Raw genomic sequence first — 22456 nt, 5'->3', positions numbered from 1 at the left:
ATTGCCCACATCCTCTGCCATTGCAAAACTCCTATGCTGCTCTTGCCGAATATACTTGTGATGAGGAGATTGCTGTTTCTGAGCCCTCTGAAGCTGTAACAGGTAATTTAAATCTATTGGCACCTGATTCTTCAGGTAACATAACACAGGAAAGAACTGCAGATGTGTTTTTGAGAAAAAGACTGTTAGTGGGTGACTCTATTTTGAGGAATGTGTATTTAGGTGAAAGTAAAGGAGAAACAAGGGAGGTTAGATGTCTTCCAGGAGCTACTGCTCACAGGGATAAGAATCGTATTTTGAGAATTGTTAAGGCAGCAGAAAAGGGAAGTGAGTTAGATGTGATTGTTCATTTAGGAACAAATGATCTGGCTAGTAATCATGTTGCTGCTGTTCAGAAAGAGTTTTGTGACCTAGGTAATCATTTAGAGACTGTGGCATCAACTCTATCATTTTCTGCTATTTTACCTGTGTATGGCCAGGAAGCAGGAAAGATGGAGCGGATAACAACATTTAATTCTTGGTTAGATAAGTGGTGCAGGGAACGAGGATTTGGTTTTATTGGCCATTATAGCTCTGTTTGGAAAGATACTAGGTTATTTAGGAGAGATGGCTTGCATTTGGATGCTAAAGGAACAGAGTATCTGGGAGAGGAGTTTAAATACTTTATTAGAAATCATTTAAACTAATAAAGGGGGGTAGCATTAATATATCCACCTGCCCCCCACAGCATGCCAAAACTGTTAGTCCAAGTAACAATTCTAGAAATTCTAGTAGAAAAATTCTTCGTGCCATGAGCACAAATGCTCGCAGCTTAGGAAATAAATTACCTGAACTCATTTCAATAATGACTAGGGACAACTTGGATTTAGTAGCTATAACAGAAACATGGTACAATGATTTGCATGACTGGGACATAGTCATACCTGGATACAGGTTATTTAAAAAGAACAGAGTAGGAAAGAAAGGTGGAGGAGTTGCTTTGTATGTAAATGAAAATATAAAGGTTACTGAAATTGTAGGAACAAATGATGAGGTGGAAAGTATTTGTGTGACTTTGGAAATTGGAGATAAAAATGTTTTTAGAATAGGGGTTGTATATAGGCCTCCATTGCAGGATGAAAAACTGGACAATCTGTTATTAGATGAAATAACCAAAATGACCATGAAGGGTAAGGTTATAGTACTGGGGGACTTTAATTTGCCAGATATAGACTGGAAGATTCCTTCTGCCAGATCGGCTAGAAGCAGGTATATTCTTGAATCTCTGCTAGGGGAATCACTTGAACAATTAGTCAAGGAACCAACTCGTAAGGAAGCTATATTAGATCTAATACTTACAAACAGTGATACAGTTTCAGATGTGTCTGTAGGTGAGAACTTAGGATCCAGTGATCATCAATCTGTTTGGTTTAGTATTCATGTTCAGGAACTGTCCACCCAGACTAAAACAAAAGTTTTAGACTTTAGGACGGCAGATTTTTCATTAATGGGAGAATACCTAAAGAACTATTTAAAGGGGAAAACTCTTATTACAGGGGTTCAAGAACAGTGGGAATTTGTGAAAGGTGCCATTTTAGATGCAACCGCACACTGTATTAGACATGTCTGTAAAAGTAAAAGAAAGCGGAAACCAATTTGGTTTTCCAAAGAAGTAGCACATGCTGTAAAGACAAAAAAGATAGCTTATAAAAAATTACAGACACACACAAGCAGATGATGATATGAAAATATGGAGACTCCAACAAAAAAAGACTAAGCAGTTAATTAGGAAGGTTAAAGCTCATGCAGAAGAGAAGATAGCACAGTCAGTAAAACATGGGGACAAAACATTCTTTAGATATATCAGTGAAAGAAGAAAAAATAAGGTAGGAATAGTAAAATTGAAATCAGTTGATGGTAGAATAATAGAAGGAGATAAGCAGATTGCAGACTGTCTCAATGATTACTTCTGTTCTGTTTTCACTAAAGATTGTGAAGATACAATGTCTACATTAAGGGATGCAACGCAAAATAGAAACAAGCTTAACAGTAATCTTTTTACAGAGGATGAGGTTTTGTTAGCATTATCAAAAATAAATGTTACAAAGGCAGTGGGTCCTGATAATATTCATCCAAGGGTTTTAAAAGAACTTCGATCAGTGCTAACTGTCCCATTAACTGATCTGTTTAATCAGTCACTATTAACAGGAGCTGTCCCAGATGATTGGAGAATAGCAAATGTAATACCCCTTCATAAAAAGGGCAGTAGAGAAGAATCTGGCAACTACAGGCCAGTTAGTTTAACTTCAGTAGTAGGGAAATTAATGGAAAGCCTCTTAAAAGAAAGAATTATGACTTACATAAAGACAAACAATTTAGAGGACCAAAATCAGCATGGTTTTACTTCAGGGAGATCATGTCAGACTAATCTAATTGACTTCTTTGATTATGTAACAAAAGTATTAGACAAGGGAGGAGCAGTTGATGTAGCATATCTAGATTTCAGCAAAGCATTTGACACCGTCCCACACAATAAACTTATTCACAAACTATATCTCCTTGGTCTAGATTCAAAAATTGTGAACTGGGTGGAATGCTGGCTTAAGGACAGAAAACAAAGTATCTTAGTAAATGGAGTTCATTCAGCAGAGGGGGCTGTTACTAGTGGTGTTCCTCAGGGGTCAGTTCTGGGGCCTGTTTTGTTTAACATATTTATCTGCGATATCAGCAAAGGGCTACAGGGGAAAGTATGTCTCTTTGCAGATGATACAAAAATTTGCAACAGAGTGGATGTTCCAGGGGGGGTAGACAAAATGAGAAGTGATATACAACAATTGGAGGATTGGACAAATGACTGGGGTCTAAAGTTTAACACAGCAAAGTGTAAAATAATGCATTTAGGGAAGAAAAATCCAAATGTTAATTACAGACTCAATGACACTTTACTGACTGTTACAGACGAGGAACAGGACTTGGGAATTATTATTTCAGATGATTTAAAACTTAGTAAACAATGTAGTAATGCAGCGAGTAAGGCTAGCAGAATGCTTGGATGTATTGGTAGAGGTATTTGCAGCAGAAATAGTAAGGTTCTTATGCCACTTTATAGATCATTAGTTAGGCCTCATCTTGAGTATTGTGTGCAGTTCTGGAGACCATATCTTCAGAAGGATATTAACAAACTTGAATCTGTGCAAAGGAGGGCTACCAAAATGGTACATGGTCTAAAAAATAAAACTTACCAGGATAGGCTCAATGACCTAAATATGTATAGCTTAGAGGAGAGAAGGGAAAGAGGTGATATGATAGCAACTTTCAAGTACATTAAAGGGTTTAGTAAAACTGAGGCTGTGGGTATTTTACATAAAATGGAAAATTCAAGAACAAGGGGTCATGAGCTCAAGCTAAAGGGTAGTAGATTCAGAAGTAATTTGAGGAAGCACTTCTTTACAGAAAGAGTGATTGATTTATGGAATAAACTTCCTCAAGAGGTAGTAGCAACAAACACTGTGGGGGACTTTAAAAATGCATGGGACAAGCATAGGGCTATCCTACGAACTAGATAAGTTTATACTGTTAGGTAAGGTCGGGCAGACTTGCTGGGCCTATGGCTCTTATCTGCCGTCAATATCTATGTTTCTATGTTTCTATGTTTTCAGAACGACGATATACTCTCATATTCCATTACCTCTACTGATAACTGTTTCAGTACTGGTTTGGCTATCTGCTATATGTGGATGGGTGTCTTTCAGTAAGTATGTTTTCATTACTTAAGACACCCCAGCTATGGTTTGGCACTTTATGTATTAATATAAGGTTCTAAATATATGTATTGTACTTATATTTGCCATGAGTCAGGTTTATGTATAGTTCCTTTTGCAGACTATCAGTTTCAAAATTGGGAAAAACATATTTAGGAAGTTATTTTTTCTTACCTGGGGTATAGTATTTTCTTAAAAATTGACTGTTTTCATTCATTTTCGCTGGCAAAATTTAGGCTCGCGAGGCCGCAAAATGCTGATATTTATTGTGTCATTCTTGGCCCGAGAATTTTTTTGGCACGAAGGTACGTTCGGTGACGCAAATTCGCAATTTCCTGCGTCTTAGTTGACGCCAGGTTTCCTTGCACAGGGTTGCGTCTGCTATGTCTGTTATTTTTATTTTTTATTTTGGTGGGTTGGGGGTTTGACTGTTAGGGGTTAATTTCAATTTTTGAGGTAAAAGAGCTGATCGCTTTAGGGCAATGCCCTATAAAAGGCCCTTTTAAGGGCTATTGGTTGTTTAGTCTTAGATTAGGGGGTGTTTTTTTGGGGTGGGGCTTTTTTATTTTTATAGGAGTATTAAATTAGGTTTTTTTAAAAAAGTTTGATACTTTAGTTTATTTTTTTGTTAGGATTTTTTATTTTAATTGTATTTTAGTATTTTTTATTTGATATATTTGGGGTTAATTTAGGGGGTGTTAGGTTAGGGAGCTTAGTGATTAGTATTAGTTATTTGCGTTGTGGGGGGATGGTGGATTAGGGGTTATTAGTTTAATTAGGTTTAATGCGTTGGGGATGGTGGATTAGGAGTTACTACGTTAAATAGGTATTTTGCGTTGTGGGGGATGGGGGTTTAGAGGTTAATACATTTTATTAGTTGTGATGTGGGGGATGGCGGTTTAGGGGTTAATAGTTTAAATAGGTAGATTGCGTTGAGGGGGATAGGGGATTAGGGGTTAATAGTTTAAATAGGTAGATTGCATTGTGGGGATGGCATATTAGGGGTTAATAGTTTAAATAGGTAGATTGCATTGTGGGGGTGGGGCGGATTAGGGGTTAATAGTTTAAATTGGTAGATTGCGTTGTGGAGGGATGGCAGATTAGGGGTTAATAGTTTAAATAGGTACTTTGCAATATGGGGGATGGCAGTTTAGAGGTTAATAACTTTAATTGATACTTTGCTATATGGGGGTTGGAGGATTAGGGGTTAATACATTTATTAGTTATTGCGGTAAGGGGGATGGCGGTTGAGCGGTAGATATTGTTCATGCATTAAATGTTTGCTTCTATTATAACAGCGAGCAAGGGGTAAAATATATGCGCGCCGCACTTGTATGCGGCGCCGTATATGTGATTAAGTGTAGTGTAAGGTTGGGTTACCATAATAACATATTAATTTTCAAGAAATCCGGCATCGGGTGGAAGCGTTAACACAACGCTAACTTACACCTACACTTTTTCAATAGAAACCTGGTACTAAAATGGAATTTTTAACGGCACAATGGAAACGAGTGCTAAGCCTTTCATCCTTCTCAGGACTATAGACAGCTATTAAATGTGGCAATAAATATATGTTCAAAAATGCATTACCTTAATATATAGCTTGGAAAAAATGTGTCCAAAACCTACAGGATTATAAAGATACGAAAACAAAAGGTTATGATAAGTACACCAACAAATCTAATAAAACCTGTGTTATACAGAAGCTTATGTAAACAAAAAAGGTATCAATAAGAAGCTCAAAGCTTGCTGAGAATAGAGCTAGTGATCTACACTATAAATATTACTGTGATTGGGTGTATTGATACAGTTGCTTATTATATTTTGAAACATATCATATAAATTGCAATGCTGTGAAATTTTCCTAATTGCCCAAAAAAAACTCTCACCTATATATTTATTCAATTTTCTGGCTACCTGTAAATGATCACACATAAATATATTTCTTAAACTTTATATAAAAAATATGCATAGAATACACAGTATAATAGTGACCGGTTACTTTCGCTAACAGACACAAACTATTTCAATATTATAAAATACGACATAAAAAACTTTTATATATTGGACCATAAGTGCTCTGCTCACATTAGCTAATTATGTAAGTTCTGTTTCCACCTTTATATGAGATATTCGAAGCTTATTCCGTTCACCGCTTGATTAGCTAAGATAGTGCTTGTTAACACTGTTTGCACTTTTTAGCACTGTTTGCACCATCGGGTTTCTGACATGCAGATTCAAATATGTTTCTTATTTTTACACTTCGAATGTCAAATGTCCGATTTGCCTTGTTCAAGCCAGACTTCACGACTGCGGTGGGACTTTTGCGTCTCTCTGCCATCTGTGTAGGTCCCGGATGTTCTGTGTGTGACGTGTATTGGTCACATGCGGCTTCTCGTCCTATCCGCGTTCCCAGTTATCGGCTGTATATTAATATGCCATCAACGCGTTTTGCCTATACACAGGCTTGATCAAGCCTGTGTACAGACGAAACGCACTGATGGCATATTAATAACAGACATTGGAATTGTATTAAAATTTGGAACACTCTCCGCAGAGCAATCAATATACACTACGGATTTCCACATCTCATCTTCTAACAGCTGATCGGTAAAGTACAGCCGATAACTGGGAAAGTGGATAGGCCGAGAAGCCGCATGTGACCAAAGAATGATAGCCTATATACATTCATCTGTAAGGTAGATCTTTATCATCATAAGTGCCTATGGAATTTTAACCCTTCATTAAAAATTCAATTCCACATAAAAAAAAAATTAGCTGACTAATTATCTATAGGGAGCTGTCTTTAACTGAGAAAGAACTATGCACCCATGTAAAGATTTTAAGGGTGTCAAAAAGGATAAAAGGGGGTGAATGAGTGAAAAAATAAGGTGTAAAGTAGAAAACCATGGTGTAAAGATACAAAATGATAGTGTAACGTGAAATACGGTAATCTGTAAATGTCAGCACGCTGTTTTTCTGGTTTACAGCGTGACGTATATTGGCACCTTTTCGTTTTGTGTCTGCCTGTCTGTCTCTCTATATATCTATAATTATCTATCTTTCTATCTATTTAGATTTCTATGGTTATAGAATTACATGGCTATAATGTATCCTTGTAGAATCTACTAGGCCTTGATGCTATAGTGGGTATTTTATATTATGTATTGTTCCACAGCTGGGATTCACACCACTCCATCAGGCTGCACAGCAAGGGCATACGGACATTGTCACCCTCCTCTTGAAGAATGGAGCCTGCCCCAACCAGGCCAGCTTGGTGAGAGCAGCCTGTCACCCTGTGACCTGTTTTATCATTTTTATTTGTCACTCTGTTCTACTATCTGTGTTTTGTTTTTGTCATGATGATCTGTTGTTGTCTTCTGTCATTCAGTCCTGTTTTCCTCTTTTGTCACCTGTCTTGCCATTTTGTCAGTTTGCTTTTTCGCCCATCACCTCATCCTGTCTCTCATGCCCACTCTTCTCCCTATTGCCCCATTGCCCCTTTCCTACACCCTGCCCCCGCAGAATGGGATCACGCCCTTGGCCATAGCAAAGCGTCTAGGATACATCTCTGTGACAGACGTTCTGACTTTGGTAACAGATGGACCACATGTTCAGGTGAGTGAGTGATGAGATGAATTACAAGTGATAAATGTGGAATATTAAATGAATTGGGAAATGGCAGAATAAGCACCAAGAGCAGATGGGAAGGAGGAATTGGGTAAAGATAAAAATATAAATAAGTAATAAAGACAGTAAGAGAGAGATTACAAGTGGCATGCTATTTAGCCCTCCCACTGAGTGTATACTAAGCTAGAAGTAATCTTTTTGTGCGTATTTTTGTTGAAAGTAAAAGTTTTGCTCACTAGCAAAACCCGACACACTCGCTAACCAAAGGACTTTGGATATTTTGCGACTGCGCTAACTCATTTGCACCATAGACTTCAGTAAAGAGCGCAGAAGAAAAAAGCATAACACTTATCGTTAGCATACTAACTGGACAGGAGTTATTAATATTTAACATTCCAATGCTCTTCACATACAGGAAATTTTTATTTTTATTGTAAATACAATTTTTTTTTATTTATATATATATATATATATATATATATATATATAGATAGATAGATATATATAGATATATATAGATATATATTTGTATATACCAATACCTGTGTATCTCTTCTTATAGATAAATAGGTATAGATATATATTTTACATTAAAATTATAAGATATATATATTTAATAATAAAAATTAAAAAACATTCTATGTAAAGAACATAGGAATGTAAAATATGCATTATGCGATTAGGGTTTCACGCTTTAGGTCTAACGTGGTGTCGGGTTAGTGCACATGAAGAATTAGTAATCTAAAGGCACCTTATTGAAATATAAAATATTAAAAAAAAATATTAATAATTATTAAAAATGATTATAGATACTGTAATATATATATATATTTTATGGATTATTTTGAGTATCTGTAATATTTTTTAATAATTATCAATATTTTTGTAATATTTTTTATTTAATATTTCAATAACATGTCTTAAGATTACTAATTCTTCATGTGCGCTTACCCGGCACCTCGTTAGGCCTAAACCGGGAAACCAGAATCGCATAACACACATTTTACATTCATATGTTCTTCAAATAGAAAAAAATAAAATATTTTTAATATTAAATATGTATTCCTATATATATATCTGATAATGTTAATGTAAAATATATATCTATACCTATATAGATATACAGGTGTAGGTATATATATATATATACATAAAAAATATTTATTTATAATAAAAAAAATAACATGTTCCTTTATTTGAAGAACATTGGAATGTGAAATATGTACAGTGAATACTCCGTAAAACACATAAATACATACACATATTTAGACATGTGTATGTTTGTATATATACAATATAGCCCTCTGCAGTCAAACACCTTGTCATAATCCATATACCTTTGATTTCTTATAACTTTTTAAAAAAATATTTTTATGAATAATTTTTTATCAGATAGTGTTTATATTAGTGTAGCTGTAATTTTAAATATATTAATGTTGGATTTAATGCAACTTTTTTTTTACTCACTACCCTTTACGCAAGCTTTTCAGTCACGCTAGCCTGATGAGCATTGATGAGCGTTGGTGTTTACAACTTGTGATACAAGCCCAAAAGTTAGCACGCCACTTGTAATCTAGCCCTAAATAGTATAAAGCGGTATATAACAAATAAGGACAAATGCAAGGAAAGGTCCAATACAGGTGGTTTGTAATCTGGGGGGAGTTAAATACTGTCTGGTTTGAGTTAAACAAACACTAAATACAGAAGAATTACATAATCAACAAGTGCATAATAAAAATGCAATGCAATAACAATTACTTTGAATTTTTCTCAAAATTCTGAAAAATGCAATGTCTCCTTCCCATGTATCATGTGACAACAATGAGCCAATCACAGACTCATATGCGTTATGGGTATATACTGTGAACTAGTGCTCAGTAGGGGCTGGTGCCTCAGAATGTGTTCACATAAAAAGACTATTATTTGATAATGGCAGTAAATCGTTTTTAAAATGTCATATTCTCTCAGACTCCAAATCATGATAGATTAAAGGGCCATTATAGTTGAAAAATTACACGCTCTAACTAGGTAGACTAGGAACCCTGTACTTCTATGTACTTAACGAGGTTAAACACATAATAGAAGTACCGCTCTGGATCTGCAGAGCATTGCTTGTCCTGAGTGGAAACTGCTGCTGATCCAATCAGCAGCGCTAGTTACACATTTGTGTTGTCATAGAGGTGAAGGATCACTAGTCTTAAAATTACCAGCTGTAACAAATTATTAGAGCATGAACTTTTTCATCTAAAATTAATTACCATTAATGTTGACTTTCATATCCCTTTAAAGGAACAAATGAGAGAGAACTATTTAAACATGTTACAACATATTTTATTCATTATTTAAGGTTGAGTTTAAATGCATTTTTAAACATATAGAGTATTTAATTGTACACAACTGATTACTAGAGTCAAATTGCTCACTGGCTAATAAGGATAACTCCAAGATATTAATGGTGGTGCATAACATAAGCACAAAAACCAACCCTTTTTTCAGCACAGAAGCATCCATTTATTTTACTTTTTTACATAAAAAACGGTTCCTTTTAAATGATAGCAAACAAAATAATTACAATAAAGTTCCATCAAAGGGACAGTCTACTCCAGAATAGTTTTTTTTTTTTTTTTTAAAAGATAGATTAATCCCTTCATTACCGATTCTCCAGTTTTGCATAACCAACACAGTTATATTAATATACTTTTTACCTCTGTGATTACCTTATCTAAGACTCTGCAGACTGCCCCCTTATCTCAGTTTTTACAGACATCCATTTTAGCCAATCAGTGCGGACTCCTAGGTAAATCCACAGGAGTGATCATGTTATCTATGTGACACACATGAACTAGCACTGTCTAGCTGTGAAAACTGTCACTGAGATAAGAGACTACCTTCAAGGGCTTAGAAACTAGCATATGGGCCTACCCAAGTTTAGCTTTCAGAAAAGAATACCAAGAGAACAAAGCAAATTTGATAATAAAAGTAGTATAAAATGCTTTGCACAATTTGGTAATGGAAGTCAACTGGAAGTCAATTGGAAAGTCTGTTACAACTACATGCTCTGTCTGAGTCATGAAAGTTGATTTTGACTTTTCTTTTAACGTGCATATAAGAAAATGGAAAATATTTTTTATAAGTGTTACCTTGGAAGGGTGTGTGACTAGATATTTCTTTCTAGAAATATTTCAAATAATAAATCTTAAATGGATAATGTTAGAGTTTGAAATTAGTTTTGGGTGGGATTATAAGGCACGTTCTTTCCATATTATTTATGTGAGTGGTACATAGCTGTAGTATTCTTTGCTCTGTGGGTGGGCAGATAAGAAGGGATAGAATAGAAGGTGAACAAACTGGTTGACAAGACTAGCGGACATGACAGCAAGACTAGCGCAGACGACAACAAGATTAGCACAGATGACAGCAAGACTAGCGGAGATGACAACAAGACTAGCGGAGATGACATCAAGACTAGCGCAGATGACAACAAGACTAGCGCAGATGACAGCAAGACTAGCCTAGATAACAGCAAGACTAACGCAGATAACAACAAGACTAGCGGAGATAGATGATAACAAGACTAGCGGACATGACAGCCTAAGGGAGTCTTGGTGCACAGTGAAGGAGTTGGTGTGTGATTCTGTTTCCCCCACAGTTAGCCCATGAAAAGCACAGAATGAGCTTCCCGGAGACTGTTGATGAGCTGCTTGATGTGTCTGAAGATGAAGGTAAGATATTTACTAGCACCAGACTTCCAGTTACCTCACCTTTTCCCCTCTTTCTGAAGCCCTAGCTCTGCCACCATTTTTCCCCATATTGTAAGCATGTCTGCGTTTCTGTGTATTTGCCTCCTTTCCACCCCTTTCCTATGGTTTTGCTCTGCCCAAATCTTAGGATTTGTTCCTGGATAAAACTTTTACTTTTCTTATTTCTAGGAACCCCCCACCTGCCTCTACATGGTAGGAAACTGACACCTTCTTGCCCCATACCCTCATTATATGCACCTACATGTCATCAATTCTGCATCTCATTAACCCTATGTTGTAGTTTTCAATCTCATTTATCCCTTCAAATTTCAACATCACATTTTTATTAACCATACTCAATATCACTAACATTCCATGAAGCAAGTTACATCAAAAGTAACACATTCCTTCCATTGTAAATAATATCTCATCATCTCAGGTCTTCTAATAACATTTAAAGGGACATTGTAGTGGAAACTGTGGAATTCTATATGTTTAATCCCCTCACTACTTAAATGAATGAATTTAAAGGAGCATTAAAAAATAGTTCATCATACAATGTTCAAGTATGGAACATAACAAAATTAAGTAAAATACTTTTATTATTTATTTTGCCCACTTTCCTGTAATTTAACTGTTGCTATGAAAAGCACAGTTTGAAATGCATTTAAAAAGTTTATTTTGTATGCAGATCTATAGTACTGCAGTGCTTTATTTCCTTTTATACATATTACAATAATGAATTTAACCATTCCTAAGAGTGCTTTTGTATATGTGTATATATATATATATATATATATATATACTATAATCGGGTTTGTAACGCGTCCGTCGCCAGTTGCGCACGCATCCTCCAAGGAATGTTGGCGGCGCAAGGCAGCCAAAAGAATGTTGGCTGCGCGCGCAGCCAAATTAATCCACCTGGATGCAGCGTAGGCAACCGCCCGCACGAAACAACGAAAAAACACGTAACCGCCTGCATGAAATAACAAAAAACCTAACCACCCGCACGAAGTATAACAAAAAAACCTAACCTTTTACACAAAGTATTAACAAACACCTAAACCGCCAACCCCCAAATCGCAAAATAATAAAGTAATTACCCCCTAATCTGCAAATAACATAATTAAAATATTAACCCCTAAACTGCCAAACCCCCACATCGCAATAAACCTAATTAACCTATTAACCCCTAAACCTCCACATTGCAATAAACCTAATTAACCTATTAACTCCTAAACCGCCAACCCCCCACAACGCAAATAACTAATTTAATTACTAAGCCCCCTAATCTAACAACCCCTAAATTAACCCCATTACTAAGTTACACTTAAAATAATAAAACCTAACATTAAATTACAAAATAAATTACCTAAATTTACCAAAAATATAAAACTCTATAATTACAGAAAAAAAATAAACAAAATTAACAAAAAAAAATTAAACCTAATCCCTATGAAAATAAAAAGCCCCCCAAAATAAAAACACCCCCTAATCTAAACTACCAATAGCCCTTAAAAGGGCCCTTTGTGGGGCAATGCCCTAAGTTAAACAGCTCTTTTACATTTAAAAAATACTAAGTCCCACATAACAGTAAACAAAAAACACCCACCAAACCCCCCTAAAATAAAAAAAGAATCAGCTCTTTTACTGCCCTTAAATGGGCAATCAACTCTTTTACAGACCATTAAATCCCTAATCTTGAAAATAAAAAAAATAAAAAAATTAAAAAAAATCCTAAAGCTAAGCCCCAAATAGGTACTCACCGTTCCTGAAGTCCGGCGGAGAAGGTCTTCTTCCAGGCGGCTCCATCATCTTTTATCTTCATCCTGAGCGAAGGCGGCGCGGAGCTGAGGTGCGGAGCTGGCTTCCCCGATGCACGGATCCTCAGCGGCGGCAGTCCTCAGCGGCGTGGAGGTTCCTCTTCATGCGATCGTCCGTCGCACACTGAAGATTGAATGCAAGATACCCCATATTTATTGGGGTACCTTGCATTCCTATTGACTGAAATTTTGAAATCAGCCAATAGGATGAGAGCTACTGAAATCTTATTGGCTGATTTGAACAGCCAATAGGATTTCAGTAGCTCTAATCCTATTGGCTGATTTCAAAATTTCAGCAAATAGGAATGCAAGGTACCCCAAATTGATTGCGGTAACTTCCATTCAATTTTTAGTGTACGCCGGAGATCAGATGAAGAGGAGCCTCCACACCGCTGTGGACTGCCACTCTGGATCCGCACATCAGGGAAGACCACTCCGCACCTCCGCTCTGCGCCGCCTTCACACAGGATGAAGATAGAAGATGATGGAGTCGCCTGGAAGAAGACCTTCTCCGCCAGACTTCAGGAACGGTGAGTACCTATTTGGGGCTTAGTTTTAGAATATTTTTTTTTTGGGGGGGGGGGGGGGTTATTTTTAAGATTAGGGATTTAATGGGCTGTAAAAGAGCTGATTGCCCTTTTAAGGGCAGTAAAAGAGTTGAATGCCCTTTTAAGGGCAATGCCCATACAAATGCCCCTTTAGGGGCAATGGGTAGTTTGGTTGGTTGGGTGTGGGGTTTTACTGTTAGGGGGTAATTGGTAATTTTTTTAAAGTAAAAGAGCTGTTTAATTTAGGTCAATGCCCTACAAAAGGCCCTTTTAAGGGCTATTGGTAGTTAAGTATTAGATTAGGGGGTGTTTTTATTTTGGGGGGGGGATTTTTTATTTTTATTGGGGTATTAGTTTAGGTTTACATTTCAGATAGCTTTGTTTATTTTCTCTGCAATTTTACATTTTTTATTTTTAGTAAAATTAGCTTGGGGGTTTGTATTTTTTAAACATAGACTGCCCTCTGGGCAGGCTTATCGCCTAGTATATATATATATAGATACACATGAGAGAGATTAATATTGTTACATGTCAATAATAGGAGTTGAAAAATACATGCCTTAGACACCCTTAACTATAATAATGTTTCAAATGTTAACAACTTTATAATGATATGCTTAGATTTTAACAAGATGCCAAACTGTTAAGCTGTTTAAGTGATTTGTCAAGTAATAAACATTTAACACTTCCTATAGCTGCCTCATTCATTAGTAATTTTAACATTTTAGAAACAACACTTTGATGCAGCTGTTTTTTTGTTGGATTGCATCAAATTTGCTGTTCCACTTTAATTGTCTAACAACACCTTAGTTAGCATCTATTGTAAGTGTGCGTACATTTCCCAGTGCGTTCAAAGGTACTACTATAATTGTATATCTGTGATTGCAAAGGATCTGCATGCAAAATAAATGTTTTAAAAGCATTTAAAACTGTGATTCTTTTTTTTTTAGTACAATAAACATTTGTTGAGTTTATTTATCTTGTCTCCTTTAATAGTGAACAGTTAAAGGGATATTAAACATTGCTCCTTTGGTAAAAATAAATATGTTAAATCAAAGTAAACATAAAAAGAAAAAAAGTTGTGTTAAAGCTTTTTTATTTTTAAGTTAACCCTAAAGTGCATGTGTTTCTACAACTGGTCCTTAAGGACTGATTGCTAACTGGCTAATAAGCAGAACACTGCTTTATTGGTGGACAGTGACACATCGTCAAAGGCAATAAAAATATGTTTCTCTGTACAGGAATTTTCTTAAAAAAAAAAAAACTTTGTTGGATGCCTCATAAAGTTTACTTTAATGTTACTTGCAATAAGGTAATTAATTATTTCTCTTGTTAAGTGTGTTCAGTCCACGGGTCATCCATTACTTATGGGATATATTCTCCTTCCCAACAGGAAGTTGCAAGAGGATCACCCAAGCAGAGCTGCTATATAGCTCCTCCCCTCACATGTCATACCCAGTCATTCTCTTGCAACCCTCAACAAAGAAGGAGGTCGTGAGAGGAGCTGGAGTTTTTACTTAATTATTCTTCAATCAAAAGTTTGTTATTTTAAATGGCACCGGAGTGTGCTGTTTTTTCTATCTCAGGCAGTATTTGGAAGAAGAAACTGCCTGCGTTTTCTATGATCTTAGCAGGCGTAACTAAGATCCACTGGCTGTTCTCGACATTCTGAGGAGTGGGGTAACTTCAGAAAATGGGAATAGCATGCGGGGTCTCCCGCAAATGAGGTATGTGCAGTACAATATTTTCTGGGAATGGAATTGACTATGAAAACACTGCTGTTACCCGTATGATGTAAGTACAGCCTTAAATGCAGTAGTAGTGAGTGGTATCAGGCTGATAAATGTATGCACAGTAGAGTTATTTTCTAGGGACTAGAATTTGACTGAAAAAATACTGTTAATACTGATATAATGTGTGAGCCTTAACTGCAGTAGAAGCGACTGGTAGCAGGCTTAGTAATAACTTTACACAGCATCTGAAATGTTGTTTTTTAAAACGTTTACTGGCATGTTAATCGTTTTGTGAGGTACTTTGGTGATAAATCTTTTTGGGCATGATTTTTTTCCACACGGCTAACGTATATTTCTGCATAGAAACCGTTATATCAGGTCTCCCACTGTTGTAATAGGAGTGGGAGGGACCTTTTTTAGCGCCTTGTTGCGCAGTTAATATTCTAGCACAGTCTTCCTGCTTCTTCCTCTTTGATCCAGGACGTCTCTAGAGAGCTCAGGGATCTTCAAAATTCGTTTTTGAGGGAGGTAATCAGTCACAGCAGACCTGTGACAGTGTGTTTGACTGTGATAAAAGCGTTAAATCTTAATTTGATATCCGTTTAGGGTACTGAGGGGTTAATCATCCTGTTGCTAATGGGTGCAATCCTCTGCTAATTAATACATTTAAAGAATTGTTGACTATAACTGAACTAGTTCTTTGTTATTCAATTGTGTTTTTTTTTAAAAAAAGCGCTGCAGCGGTTTTTTATATTGCTTGTAAACTTATTGAAGTAATTTCCAAGCTTGCTAGCTTCATTGCTAGTCTGTTTAAACATGTCTGATACAGAGGAATCTGCTTGTTCATTATGTTTAAAAGCCGATGTGGAGCCCAATAGAAATATGTGTACCAATTGTATTGATATTACTTTGAATAAAAGTCAATCTGTACCGATAAAGAAATTATCACCAGACAACGAGGGGGAATTTATGCCGTCTAACTCTCCTCACGTGTCAGTACCGACGTCTCCCGCTCGGGTGGTGCGTAAGATTGAGGCGCCAAGTACATCAAGGCCCTTACAAATAACTTTACATGATATGGCTAATGTTATGAAAGATGTATTATACAATATGCCCGAGTTAAGAGGTAAGCGGGACAGCTCTGGGTTAAGGACAGAGCGCGCCGATGACACGAGAGCCATGTCTGATACTGCGTCACAATTTGCAGAACATGAGGACGGAGAGCTTCATTCTGTGGGTGACGGTTCTGATTCGGGGAGACCGGATTCAGAAATGTCAAATTTTAAATTTAAGCTTGAGAACCTCTGCGTGTTGCTAGGGGAGGTGTTAGCGGCTCTGAATGATTGTGACACAGTGGCAATCCCAGAGAAATTATGTAGGCTGGATAAATACTATGCGGTACCGGTGTGTACTGACGTTTTTCCTATACCAAAGAGGCTTACAGAGATTATTAGCAAGGAGTGGGATAGACCCGGTGTGCCTTTTTCCCCTCCTCCGATTTTTAGAAAAATGTTCCCTATAGACGCCACCACACGAGACTTATGGCAGACGGTCCCTAAGGTGGAGGGAGCAGTTTCTACTTTAGCCAAGCGTACCACTATCCCGGTGGAGGATAGCTGTGCTTTCTCAGATCCAATGGATAAAAAATTAGAGGGTTACCTTAAGAAAATGTTTGTTCAACAAGGTTTTATATTACAGCCTTTTGCATGCATTGCGCCTGTCACTGCTGCAGCGGCATTCTGGTTTGAGTCTCTGGAAGAGGCGATTCGCACAGCACCATTGGATGAATCTTTGAGCAAGATTAGAACCCTTAAGCTGGCTAATGCGTTTGTTTCGGATGCCGTAGTGCATTTAACCAAACTTACGGCTAAGAATTCCGGATTCGCCATACAGGCGCGCAGAGCGCTATGGCTTAAATCCTGGTCAGCAGATGTAACTTCTAAGTCTAAACTACTAAACATTCCTTTCAAAGGGCAGACCTTATTCGGGCCCGGCTTGAAGGAAATTATTGCTGACATTACTGGAGGTAAGGGCCACACCCTCAGGACAGGGCCAAATCAAAGGCCAAACAGTCTAATTTTTGTGCCTTTCGTAATTTCAAGGCAGGAGCAGCATCAACTTCCTCCGCTCCTAAACAGGAAGGAGCTACTGCTCGTTACAGACAGGGTTGGAAAGGCAACCAGTCATGGAACAAGGGCAAGCAGGCCAGAAAGCCTACTTCCGCCCCTAAAACAGCATGAAGACAGGGCCCCCTTTCCGGAGACGGATCTAGTGGGGGGCAGACTTTCTCTCTTCGCCCAGGCTTGAGCAAGAGATGTACAGGATCCCTGGACGTTGGAGATTATATCTCAGAGATATCTTCTGGATTTCAAAACTTCTCCTCCACAAGGGAGGTTTCATCTGTCAAGGTTATCAACAAACCTAGTAAAGAAAGAGGCATTTCTACAATGTGTACAAGACCTCTTAGTGATGGGAGTGATCCACCCAGTTCGGCGAACGGAACAGGGGCAAGGGTTTTATTCAAATCTGTTTGTGGTTCCCAAGAAAGAGGGAACCTTCAGACCAATCTTAGACTTAAAAATCTTAAACAAATTCCTAAGGGTTCCATCGTTCAAGATGGAAACCATTCGGACCATCCTACCCATGATCCAAGAGGGTCAATATATGACCACAGTGGACTTAAAGGATGCCTACCTTCACATACCGAAGATCATTATCGGTACCTAAGGTTTGCCTTTCTAGACAGGCATTACCAGTTTGTAGCTCTTCCCTTCGGGTTAGCTACGGCCCCGAGAATTTTTACAAAGGTTCTGGGCTCACTTCTGGCGGTACTAAGACCGCGAGGCATAGCGGTGGCTCCGTACCTAGACGACATTCTGATACAAGCGTCAAGTTTTCAAAATGCAAAGTCTCATACAGAGATAGTTCTAGCATTTCTGAGGTCGCATGGGTGGAAAGTGAACGTGGAAAAGAGTTCTCTGTTACCACTAACAAGGGTCCCTTTTCTAGGGACTCTTATAGATTCTGTAGAGATGAAGATTTACCTGACGGAGTCCAGGTTATCAAAGATTCTCAATGCTTGCCGTGTACTTCACTCCATTCCAAGCCCATCAGTAGCTCAGTGCATGGAAGTAATCGGCTTAATGGTCGCGGCAATGGACATAGTGCCATTTGCGCGCCTACATCTCAGACCGCTGCAACTATGCATGCTAAGTCAATGGAACGGGGATTACTCAGATCTGTCCCCTTTGCTAAACCTGGACCAGGAGACCAGAGATTCTCTTCTCTGGTGGTTGTCACGGGTTCATCTGTCCAAAGGAATGACTTTTCGCAGACCAGATTGGACGATTGTAACAACAGATGCCAGCCTACTAGGCTGGGGAGCAGTCTGGAACTCCCTGAAGGCTCAGGGATTGTGGACTCAGGAGGAGAGCCTCCTCCTGATAAACATTCTAGAATTAAGAGCAATATCCAATGCTCTTCTAGCTTGGCCTCAGTTAGCAACACTGAGGTTCATCAGATTTCAGTCGGACAACATCACGACTGTGGCTTACATCAATCATCAAGGGGGAACCAGGAGTTCCCTAGCGATGTTGGAAGTCTCGAAGATAATTCGCTGGACAGAGTCTCACTCTTGCCACCTGTCAGCGATCTACATCCCAGGCGTGGAGAACTGGGAGGCGGATTTTCTAAGTCGCCAGACCTTTCATCCGGGGGAGTGGGAACTCCACCCGGAGGTATTTGCTCAACTGATTCGTCGTTAGGGCAAACCGGATCTGGATCTCATGGCATCTCGCCAGAACGCCAAACTTCCTTGTTACGGATCCAGGTCCAGGGACCCGGGTGCGGTGCTGGTAGATGCACTAGCAGCCCCGTGGGTTTTCAACATAGCTTATGTGTTTCCACCTTTTCCGTTGCTACCTCGACTGATTGCCAGGATCAAACAGGAGAGAGCATCGGTGATTCTGATAGCGCCTGCGTGGCCACGCAGGACCTGGTATGCAGACCTAGTGGACATGTCGTCCTGTCCACCATGGTCTCTACCCCTGAGGCAGGACCTTCTAATTCAGGGTCCTTTCAACCATCCAAACCTAATTTCTCTGAGGCTGACTGCTTGGAAATTGAACGCTTGATTCTATCAAAGCGTGGGTTTTCGGATTCGGTTATTGATACATTAATACAGGCTCGGAAACCTGTCACCAGAAAAATTTACCACAAGATATGGCGTAAATATTTATATTGGTGTGAATCCAAGAGTTACTCATGGAGTAAGGTTAGGATTCCTAGGATATTGTCTTTTCTACAAGAGGGTTTAGAAAAGGGCTTATCCGCTAGTTCACTAAAGGGACAGATTTCTGCTCTGTCTATTCTTTTACACAAGCGTCTGGCAGAGAATCCAGACGTCCAGGCTTTTTGTCAGGCTTTGGCTAGGATTAAGCCTGTGTTTTTCTTAAAGTTCTTCAGGGGGTTCCGTTTGAACCCCTTCATTCCATTGATATTAAGCTTTTATCTTGGAAAGTTCTGTTTTTGATGGCTATTTCCTCGGCTCGAAGAGTCTCTGAGTTATCTGCCTTACATTGTGATTCTCCTTATCTGATCTTTCATTCAGACAAGGTAGTCCTGCGTACTAAACCTGGGTTTTTACCTAAGGTTGTTTCTAACAGGAATATCAATCAAGAGATTGTTGTTCCATCGTTATGCCCTAATCCTTCTTCAAAGAAGGAACGTCTTTTGCATAATCTAGACGTGGTTCGTGCCCTGAAGTTCTACTTACAGGCAACTAAAGATTTTCGACACACTTCTTCTCTGTTTGTCGTTTACTCTGGACAGAGGAGAGGTCAAAGGGCTTCGGCTACCTCTCTCTCTTTTTGGCTTCGTAGCATAATACGCTTAGCCTACGAGACTGCTGGACAGCAGCCTCCTGAAAAAATTACAGCTGTGGCTTCCACTTGGGCCTTTAAGAATGAGGCCTCTGTTGAACAGATTTGCAAGGCTGCAACTTGGTCTTCACTTCATACTTTTTCCAAATTTTACAAATTTGACACTTTTGCTTCTTCGGAGGCTGTTTTTGGGAGAAAGGTTCTACAGGCAGTGGTTCCTTCTGTTTAATGTTCCTGCCTTGTCCCTCCCATCATCCGTGTACTTTAGCTTTGGTATTGGTATCCCATAAGTAATGGATGACCCGTGGACTGAACACACTTAACAAGAGAAAACATAATTTATGCTTACCTGATAAATTTATTTCTCTTGCAGTGTGTTCAGTCCACGGCCCGCCCTGTCTTTTTGAGGCAGGCTCTAAATTTTAAATTATAACTCCAGTCACCACTGCACCCTATAGTTTCTCCTTTCTCGTCTTGTTTCCGGTCGAATGACTGAATATGACATGTGAGGGGAGGAGCTATATAGCAGCTCTGCTTGGGTGATCCTCTTGCAACTTCCTGTTGGGAAGGAGAATATATCCCATAAGTAATGGATGACCCGTGGACTGAACACACTACAAGAGAAATAAATTTATCAGGTAAGCATAAATTATGTTTTTTTTAGTTAAATGTCCCTTTAAATAATTACATATATAACATATATAACTTATTTCACTGTTATTAATAACAAAACTGCACGTTATATATATTATTTAAATAATCACATATATACCACAATTGGATATTTCTTATGTCTAATATTTTTTTATTCAATATTATGAAGGTTAAACATGCCTATATTATAAACATTATTATGTCTTAGTCATAGCTAGCTGCCTACATAATTTTCATATTCATGTTTTATTCACATATCTTCATATTAATAGTATATTATTTGTAACACGTAATCATATATGATTAAGTTAATCACCTATAGGCAACACATCTCCATATAATTAGCGTACAGAAAACAGCCATGGTTCTCTATGATTAATATAATATATTCATAGCCACACCTGTCCATATCATATATGATTAAGTTAATCACCTATAGGCAACACATCTCCATATAATTAGCGTACAGAAAACAGCCATGGTTCTCTATGATTAATATAATATATTCATAGCCACACCTCTCCATATCATTAACATAATCACATCCCAGGTACATACACCAATGTCATCAGCATAATCACATGTATATACATATCTCTGTATTGCTATAATGATACCATTTTTGTGCTATCGCCATACACAATATTTTACAATATATTAGACACACTGGTATATACGACACAATCAATTTTCATAGAATTCCGCATAACTAACACTAAGAATTGCATATCTGTAATATAACATGGAGGCCATTTAAATAGCTTTTTAAAAAAGTCCTATATGTCAAAAATACAGTAATTAGCATTATTACATCTCAGTGGTATAACTGATTCCTATCAATGTGATGTCTCCATATTAATATAAATATCACATTCCATGTCATTAACATAATCTGTAGCATTTCATTATAATATTTGTATATTGATCATTGCACCCCTTATGTTATGTAACATTGACAGCTCACATTTCACTGTGATCCATTACATGAGATATAATTAAATCTGTGTGTATATACATTTATATATATATATATATATATATATACAGTATATATATATGTATACAAGTCTGTTTGTATGCAGACATTTGTGTCTCTATATATGTTTATATACATGAGTGTTTGTAAGCATGTTGCTCTGTGTGTATGTTTCTTATGTGTATATGTTTTGTGTAAGTGTGAGCGTTTTATATTTGGCAATGTTGTTCTATTTGCCCTTATTTGTGCTCATATTTATCTGTAACTTTAAAGGAACATTAAGCACTAAATACATTTCATGTACCTCACTTATGGTTGCAGCCATTTTGGAACCTAGGATTCACTGCAGGTACCTGAAGGATAATTGCTGCACGTTTACAAACACATCAACACTGGAATACAGTGAAAGCTAGATTTCAACATCATGGCAACCATGTTTAGAGGAAGACAGGGAATAACCTCCATACTATGCTTATAAAATGTATTTAGTATTTAATTATCCTTTGAGAGAGTGTATCTCACCTTGGTGTGCAGAAATCCATTTAGGTGGTGTGCATGATCTGTTTGGAAGTGAGCCCTCTTCCCCATCCCTCTTTCCTCCTGTGTCTATCTCCTTAGGTGAGGAGCCACCGGATTTCAGACCACCACATCCGGGCCCCCGTGAGCCAGATGAAGACACAGATGTTGAGTTTGTACCCAAGTTGGATCCTGTGTGAGTAAACTTAACAATGG

At 37.8% G+C, this 22456-nt stretch overlaps 1 protein-coding gene across 3 annotated transcripts in view; it reads left to right on the top strand.

Moving 5' to 3' along the window:
• Positions 1-22456, top strand: part of ANK1 (ankyrin 1) — a 789047-nt gene that overhangs the window by 532473 nt on the left and 234118 nt on the right. For all 3 annotated transcript variants that reach the window (XM_053717993.1, XM_053717995.1, XM_053717994.1), the window contains 4 exons: positions 6919-7017; positions 7266-7358; positions 11020-11092; positions 22343-22436. In XM_053717993.1, the coding sequence (XP_053573968.1) occupies positions 6919-7017; positions 7266-7358; positions 11020-11092; positions 22343-22436 (359 nt within the window). The remainder of the gene's footprint in view (positions 1-6918; positions 7018-7265; positions 7359-11019; positions 11093-22342; positions 22437-22456) is intronic.

This window comes from Bombina bombina, chromosome 6 (assembly GCF_027579735.1).
Source record: "Bombina bombina isolate aBomBom1 chromosome 6, aBomBom1.pri, whole genome shotgun sequence".
NCBI lineage: Eukaryota > Metazoa > Chordata > Amphibia > Anura > Bombinatoridae > Bombina > Bombina bombina.
The sequence above is the reverse complement of the archived record's forward strand: the minus strand, read 5'-3'. Positions and strand labels throughout refer to the sequence as shown.